Here is a 9,131-nt window from a genome sequence, read left to right on the forward strand (position 1 = left end):
ATTTTTTTTTCATCAAATGTGTGAATAAAAATGTAAAATGGAAACAAAGTAGTCTATTACGACACTCTTCATCTATTTAGTACTCAAGTAAAATGTTTATTCATGAACAAAGACCATTAAAGCAAAAAGCTAAAAATGCAGGGCAGTAGTTATTGCTCTTGTTTATTCACGCTGAAGCGCAACAAAATATTTACCAGTTCCACATCGGGAGGAACGCACAACCCTGCTGGAGCAATGAAAGGTTCCTCACTGTCTTCCTGATCTGCCACTAAACAGAACAAAAACAGATACATAATTAAAATAATATTTGCAGTATTTGTAATAAAATATCATAGCAAGCATATAACCGAAAATGAGAAATAAAAAAAATCTTAGAGAGTGGGTTTTACAATTTTAACTAAGTTGCAGCATTTACTCAAATAACAAAAAATATTTGTTTATTCTTCATTATCTTATTATACAACAAAATACTTCTTTTTTTTTTTTTTTTTTTAAAGTACACTAATGAGAAAAAAAGAGAAATTTATTTATAGTTTAAACAAATTACTTTAACCATTGTTAACTGTGATCTTCACTAAAGTCCTAATCTCTCTATTCTAATAAAAAAAAATCCTCGGACAAGACGAGACTTTTTAGCCTGCAACGAGACATGACTTTTTCAGAGAGATACTTTCACGTCCCACGAGATGATACTTTGTGCTAAGAGATTTAACCAGGCCCGGGGCCAGAAATAAAATACGAAGAGTAGATGACAAAGTATAATGTCGTAAAGAATTCAAAAACGTACAGAGCAGGTTAGAGATAATGAAAGTACTGTACTTAAATTCAAAAGGGGGTGGGGGTGGGAGGGTTTGGTGAGCAAAGCGAGCAGGAAGTGAAGCCCCCTATTAATTAATAAAAAGATTTATCAAATACCACACACACAATATTCACATTCTAACATATACTGCTCCAGTATTCACTTTATATTGGAAAAAGCATGTGAACCTGTAGGAAAATCAAGTCTTTCAAAGGGCCAATTTGAATCTGATGCTCTAATCAACAAAATTCAAGTGGAAGTCAGGGGGAAGCTTTCGAACAAAAACAGGAAAAAAAATAAACAAAATAACAACAAATAAGTTGTCACCATATAGACAGGCTCGTCATGACCTCAAGTACACTTACAGGATTCATTTGAGTCAATTACTCCAATTAAAAACATCAAATATATTATTTTCCATAAAAATATACTGGCCTCTGTAGCCATCCTTGCAGTTTATTTTACCTAGAATAATATTTCAGGAAATAAGTTATAAATATAAAAAACATATATCGCATAAAATAAACAAAAGTCTTCAAATACTTAAGAACATGCTCAATGGAATATCCTGGAACATGTTCATGTTAGGCAAACATGCAATACTAATGATTTGAACAAGTTCTGTTAATAAAAAAAAAAAAAGGAAGGTCCAGATTACCTTTAAATGCAACAGATATACGAAACCTCTGGTTCAAAGAATCCCAGTAATTAAATCTTAATATGGGTTGAGTATCCCTAATCCGAAATTCCAACATCTAAAACTTTTAAAGCAGCAACATGACAACACAAGTGGAAAATTCCAAATCAGGGCTATATCTTTTATAATGCTTTACATGAATGGACTAAAGTGTATGCAAAAAAGTGGAAGTGAGTAACATACGCGCAGATTGAAAACAGACTTATTCTTTCAGGGTGGGATGGTGATGGAGGGGAGCCCCTCATGAAGCTTAGAGTACCATGAAGTAACTAAAAGCAACAAGTGCCATCAGGAAACGACACACGATTTGACGATGCAAGGGATGAGAGTGAGGAGTTACCCTGTGAAGCACTGAGCACCACTAAGCAATAAACTACAGTTGACAAGCTTTGTCTGCAGTCAAGCAACACAGTAACACCTGTATTCGAAAACACATGCAAGCATTTTAAATGGTAAACATAGCTGAATTAACTTTAAAAAAAAAAAAAAGTGAAAATAACCAAAACATTTTCTGAAAGACATGTCAGTCTTGATAGTCCAATGATATGGACTACAACCACTGGCGCTTATATTTTTTTTTCAGTGCCATTCTGGGCCCTATGTCTTTTCTGTGCCTTCTTTTTCTGTCTGGTGACCCAACACACTAACAATATTTTCAACACACTAATCTGTCAACACTGTCATAATGCATCGCTTGTAATTCCAGATTATCAGTGAGACATAAGCATTTAATCTAAACAGAATTTAGATGCCAAACACACTGTTTAAAGCAGCAGCCTTTTTACAAGGTATTATTTGCAGGTTATATCACTTAAGAGAATTAAAATATCAGGTTGGTACCAAAACATAACTTGCTAATAAACATTTCCAAACAAAATATATATAAAAAAATAATAGAAAAAGAAAATTAAGTTACCAGTCTCTTTTGACGTCTCTTCCTCCTCCGTAGGCTGTGAGGGATCATAATAATCAGCACTGTACTGAAACCCGACTGCATTATAAGAACCCTCATCAGCCAACGCTTCACTTAGACGTTTATATTCTTCCTCTTGAAAGTAAAAAGGAACAAAACAATTAGAGAAGATCCACTTTAAATAGTTAACACCAAAATCATTTGACGACTTACAAATTTTTATAATAAATATATAAATATAATCTTTGAATTTTTGCTTAATTTCTTTACTTTAACAGTTAAACAATAAAGATATTAAGGCAAGTACTCCAAAACTGAGCCAAAAATACTCTATTAGGGTAAAGTACAACCACTAAACCGTACAACACTGTAGATCTGTCGAACTAGTAATTAAAAACACACTGTGAGAACTAAGCAGTCTATAAGCAGTATTCAAACAAGAGAGAAAAGTCACCAGTCTTCGATATCATTTAAAATGAAGGGGAAACAGTTGGTAATAAATTATCTTACTTATGAATCTGAGCCAATCAGCACTGTTTGGTTCACTATTGTTTTATAGTGCTGAGAGAGCCATTTTCCAAACATCTAAATATTCCCTCAGACCAAATAAATGGTTTTGTTGCTTAGTGTATACAACTTTTTTCTTAATCAAGTAAAGGTTTTTAACAAACCTTAACGTCCACTCCACAAGTTGATTTCCGATTCCAGGCGCAGCTTATTTTTCAGTTTGAAAGGCAAATGCAGAATGCAGCCATGCCCCATTTTTTGCATCCCATTAGTTCAAATACATAAATAAAATAATGCCTGATCTATTCATAAATAACTATTTTAACCCACACAAGTTCACTTTCCTAAGGCATTAATTAATTAAAGGGCTATGCTTCACTGAATAATGTAAGACAAGCAGTATTTCATTTATATAACATGCAAATATTAAAAACTGACTAACCTTACATACGTATATATTTTTTTTTTGAGCAAAAATAAAATTAAACAAGTCTGGTGATATATTTCTGCTTTATCAGTTCACTATATATATGCAAGCATTTTTCCAGTATAAAATTAATTTAGGCAAAACAAAATAATAATGTGGCCTTTGCACAATGCAATAAACTACTGAACAAGCGAAATGTAAAATATCTGCCCTCTGGGGAATTTTTAAGACTGCATCTCTGAACACACGAATCTAAATATATGCATAAAGCAGTCAAATTATTAAACATTTTGAAAGACAAGATGTTAAATTTATCTCTAAGTCAAGATGTTGGGGAAGTTAATAAAATACTGCTTTTTTATTATCCAAAAAAAAAGTAAATATGTCTGACTTTAACAACTGAAAAAAGAAAAAAAAAAAAAGTTTTCCTTCAATACTTTATATACTATGACACCTATGGACTGATACTTGATTTTGATTTACAGAAACAAATGACATGTTCTGTAAATTAACACAAATAAAGAAAAGCTAAATAAAAGTGACAAACACAGTTCATTCTTTTACAAGACGCACATGAAACCCGCTCCAGTGTAATTGCTTACCAGTCTCTTTGCCTAACTGTATACTTTGTATGTATTTATGCATTTATATTTTTTAAACCTCCCAAGTGACTGACTAAAGAAGTATCAAGCTCAGTTGTTGTTAACAGATGTAAACAGAATGATGTGGCTCGGCTCCATTTGGTCTCTAAAGCCCCACAAAGGGCTGTATTTAAAGTAAAAAAAAAAAATAAAAAAATATTCCGACGTTGACTGACTTTGCAAGGACTCCTTTTCCATTTCCAAAGGCTACTGTTAAACAGATCACAAACAAGTGAGTATATCAGCAAATGATGGGACAAAAATATTGAGACAGTTTATATTATTATGCATATAATTTGCAGTCTGAAAGTAAAGTTGCCTCAATGCGTAGTACCTTGCCTTGCTTCTTCTTCAAGCAAGTCCGTATGCAAGGCTAAATACCTCTCCTCATCACAGAGCGCTTCGATTCTAGCCTCTTCCTCCGACAGCTTGTAGTCTCGATTCCAGGAATCAGCATCATATTCTGACAGGTCATGCAAATGACCACGTCCATCATACCTGGTGGACGAGCGTGAGGATTAACTAAAGGAAGCAGACTGCTTTCATACACGACATACTTACCATAAAGTGCATCCATAAAACAATTGGAGAATAAGAATCTAACATTAAATAGTAACTTTACAGACATTCAGAATTTGTAAACTGGGTAGTAAATACAATGCATCGCAGTACATTTCAAGAAAACACCTTTCTGAAGATGATTTTACAATACTTAGATGAGGTTTACAAATTGTGTTTAAACTCACCACTCACTCAAAAAAAAATAAAAAACAAAGCTTGGATCTATAACAACTTACAAAGTCCTACATTAAACAAAGTACTCATTTCTTACCCTACGTGGATTTTTTAAACAGAGGAAATATAAATCATTCCTTCACAAATTAAAAAATGTACATCCACAGTTTCCACACAAACCCGAGCACATAAATACCTATCCGAAAGAACCATATGGGCGAATTTTTCCTGTGTTCTCTCTGCTATTCCACCTCAGTCCAGGGCTCTTCACCATAAGAAATGTGCAGGAACTGATGAGGCAAATCGGGGTTAAGGCTCGACCCCTAGCCATTTTGCTGGGGAAATAAGTCTGGATTATGTAATAGAGAGACACACACATACACATTGGAAACAGTTACAGGGACATGCAGATTAAGGAGGTTCAGAGCTTTAAGGACAGTGGAGAAAAGGCAGTTTGCACCTTCTTAACCCTGCAATTTCATCTAACAACATCGACTGTAAAGGGGTCAAGTCTGACCCAACATTTTTAAACACTGTATTTATTTTAGATACTTTCACTGTTACCTCTGAGATACTTAAGGAAACACTTAACATAGTTATTTTTCTTTAATATGTATTTTTCTCATATTTATTTTAAAAGAAACACCTATACTCGATACCAAACTAGTAATTATGATAAATAGCTTGAATGATTTATAACATGAGCTATTTTTACTCCAAGTAACACGAATCCTTAATGATTTAGGGTTTTCAATCCACACAAATATATTTAACTGTGTTCTGGACAAAGAAAGTACTAACAGGGCATCATCTTTTACTATATTTAATATCTTCTAACATAGGAATAATGTCAGAGTAATCCAGCTTTATTTTTTAATATTCAAGGCTGAAAAGGCAAAAAAAAAATCACATACTGTAATCATAAAAATATTTTTCACTCTGAGGTTTTTGCCAAAAAACGGGTCAAATTATTTATTCTACAAACCTGGATAATGAACATTAGGAAATATTTAGGCAAACCTTTTTGTATATTAATTGGTTAAAAGAGGACAGTAGAACTATAAAGTAAAAAAAAAAAAAAAAATTGTCAAAAAATAACATATGCCTGGGGTCCGATTTGACCCCATTTCAGACAGAGAACAATTAACTAAAACAGAGGCCCTAAAGATGTTAAAATACCTAGGATGCCACTATTTTATGAAAGAGAAATTAAGGTAACAGTATGACAATGAATGATAAAGGTCAGATGTTAAAACCTGCTCCTTTTTAGGTTAGTTAGAACTTTAAAAGCTATACTATCAAATTGTCTTTGGTTAAAATACTGTTGCGCTTCCTCAACCACCAAAAGCTTTATGTTCATAACTAGGTGAGGCATCATATTGCTAAAAAATATATCAAATATATGCCAACAGGGGATTATTTAAATTGTGATTTCAGGACAATGAACCTCCTTAATTTACAGACTGAATTCAATTATGCTCTTGAATTTGCTCTGATCACACTTTAACAACAGATAGCTTGTTCACCCCCAGAAATAACATTTCTTACAAGAGATGAACGATTTCAAATGCACAAGAAATCCACATATAGGAGTACTTAAAACAGCCCTCCAAGTGTTCCTATTTGGGGGTAACTTGCGCTGGGGCTGTACAGCATTGCATTTGGGGAGATGGTTGGAAAGAAGCACAAAAATGCTTCAGTTTGGACACACACTATAATAAAGAACCATGTTGGCCATTCATCGGTTACACTGAAGAATGGAGCTGCTGATGTAGGAAGTGTGACAGAGCAAATGCACTTGATAAGATGCAGGGTCACTTTGTCATATTTGTAAAATGAGAAAACGGTTAAGCCTTGTAATGTATGTGAAGTCCAAGGGATAAAATACATATAACAAAAGACTGACCAGGACGGACACTCATACACAGATGCTTAAAATAATACAGCCATACAGAATTATGCATGGAAAATGTACATTGTTACAAGTAAATTGGTTAACACTGGGAAGAATTTAGCTCTCCCAGCAATATCCCAGTATGCATTTTTTTCTGAGTATACAAGGAACTACAGTATATAAACGTTTAGGAAAATCTGCTGGCTGTCTTGGCACGTATGCAGTCTATGAGCACTGCTGTCACAGGTCAGAACGGAACAATTCTTTTACAAAGACAGGACTCTGCATCTTCAAGTTAAATATATCGTCAATGTAATAAAACAGAGATAAAGCGCATCTCCTCTCTTCAGCTTTGTTATAACACAAGGCCAGACACATTATGTGTTTGTTGGCCTGCTAATGAGCTACTTTTTTCAATTTAAGGAAAAAAAAAAACAACATCCATTTGGTCCTTGTGGAAAACAATGAATGCGTTAGATAGTTTCCCTTTGTGAGTTTGTTAAACCGACCTATCAATCATGATGCTCTTGTCCCCCATCCATGGGATAAGGTGCCTGCCCTGCTCGTGGTACGTGGCCCTCTCGTCGTCCCGGAACAGCTTGCAGGCATAGCCGAACACCAGCAGCTCGGCGTATTTGCCCCCGCTGCCACCCTCCTCTGGGTTCGGGACAGCTTTGCTATCCTTCTTACTCACACCGCGGCGATACATCGTCTCCGGGGACAGCAGCAGCAGCAATAGGAAACGATTTGAGACGACTTTCTAAAATATGGAGATTTATTTTATCAAAGAAAAATGTGAACAACACAACGAGATAAACATTGACACCCGCCCGCTACGGGATCGTTGCCGTCATGGCGGGGTACGCAAGCAAACTTGAGTAGTGCTCACTATAGCAGCAGATTCGTTCGTTCTTATATCCTACGTTCATGAAGGATAGTCTTAAAAACTTTAGATTTCTGTTTAAAATAACTAATGATATTTTTAAAGTATTCGTTATATGTGCTATATAAAAAATTGACTTGAACATAAAATATAATTGTGCATGTCTGCGCCGAAAGTGCGTTTGTGAATCACACACTCTGTGAGCTTATTGAAATATGGGCGGTCTGGTCGGCCTGTTCAGACAGACGAAGAGCGAATAGAGGAGATTTGCAGTCTTAACGGGAACGAACTGAACGTTCACAGTTCTAGCAGACAAAAAAAGAAGTTTGTAGAAACTATACGTATCGTTTTGATGATGTTCGTTTTTAATAAAGGTTTCCTGTAGTATTTATTTTGTTCACTAATAATTTATTTTAAGCAACCTATGTTTAGATCTTTAGTTTTTGTGTTTACATTTATTTGACCAACGCCTTGATCCAAAACGACTTACAACATTTGATCTACAGTTAGCTACAGTTGTTTTTTTCACTTGGTGCACAGGCGGGTAAAGTGACTTGCTCGGGGTCACAAAGTATTAGTAGTTGGATCTGAACCCACAACTGCAGGGTTTGAACCCCAAAGCCTTAACCATGGTGCACTGTTCACGAACATATCATTGTAGACCTCATACATGAAATTAATTTATGATCTTTTTTTTGGAAAAGTGTTAATAAACACACGTAAGATTTTGATTTATGCAATTCCCCCAACCCAACATCCTATTCGAGTATCTGCAGAAATTAAAGCGTGTGAGTTGGGTGACCAGAATTTTTTGGGCCAATCCGGGGACATGGGGGTGATTTGTGGAGGAGCGTTGAATATACAGATCACGATTAGGGACTGTGCATGCGCGCCGAGTTCAAATTATCGTGGTGATGAGATACATTCAAAAAAGTGAACCAGCTGAAACCGGGGACGAAATCCTAAAACGGGGACATGTTTCTGAGTGGGGACAGTGGTCCGAAAAAGGGGACTGTCCCCGGAAAACGGGGACGGATGGTCACCCTAGTGTGAGACATGAATACAGTTCTTCAATTTTCCATATCTTTTTTGTTGCATCAATTATTTAGACACATGCATAATGTGCTCCTTATTATAATAATATTTACATAACATTTCATAAGATGAATGCAGCTTAATGCAATTTACACAAAAAATTTTAAAAATGCATTAAGAAATTTGTTTGTACAGTAGGCCTATATATAACTATTGCAAACCCAAGGAACTGTTCATTAACTTCTTGACCAAAAAGCCTCTCTGCCTGGTCAGTGTTCAGGCAGTGGATGTAGAGGTGGTGCATTCCTACAAGCACTCAGTGGTCCACATCAGTGACAGGTTGGACTGATTTTAGAATACAAATGAACTATGTAAGGAAGTTCAGAGCAGGGTCTTTCTTATTAAAAGACTGCACTCCTTTAATGCGGGTAGTGACATCCTTTACATGTTCTATAACTCGGTGATGGCAAGTGTGATTTTTTTTTTGTGTTAACATCACATCAAGAGAGGCTCACTGAATAAACAAACTAATTAAAAAGGCATGCTCAATTATAGGTTGCACTCTGGACCCCCTTGGACATAGTAGAGGAGGAGAAAAAT

The 9,131-nt window shown here is 35.3% G+C and overlaps 1 protein-coding gene across 2 annotated transcripts in view; it reads right to left on the minus strand.

The window, feature by feature from the left end:
* Window positions 1-7,474, minus strand: part of LOC120540895 (splicing factor SWAP) — a 79,346-nt gene extending 71,872 nt beyond the window's left edge. The window contains exons 1-4 of one of the 2 annotated variants that reach the window (XM_039772044.1): window positions 7,123-7,474; window positions 4,319-4,482; window positions 2,413-2,544; window positions 195-268 (exon numbers count right to left, since the gene is read on the minus strand). In XM_039772044.1, coding sequence (XP_039627978.1) covers window positions 195-268; window positions 2,413-2,544; window positions 4,319-4,482; window positions 7,123-7,322 — 570 coding nt within the window. In that variant the 5' untranslated portion in view covers window positions 7,323-7,474. Of the gene's footprint in view, window positions 1-194; window positions 269-2,412; window positions 2,545-4,318; window positions 4,483-4,915 lie in introns of both variants that reach the window. The other variant, XM_039772045.1, reaches the window with a different exon arrangement.
* Window positions 7,475-9,131: the final 1,657 nt, after the last annotated feature.

Source organism: Polypterus senegalus, chromosome 12 (assembly GCF_016835505.1).
Source record: "Polypterus senegalus isolate Bchr_013 chromosome 12, ASM1683550v1, whole genome shotgun sequence".
Lineage (NCBI taxonomy): Eukaryota > Metazoa > Chordata > Cladistia > Polypteriformes > Polypteridae > Polypterus > Polypterus senegalus.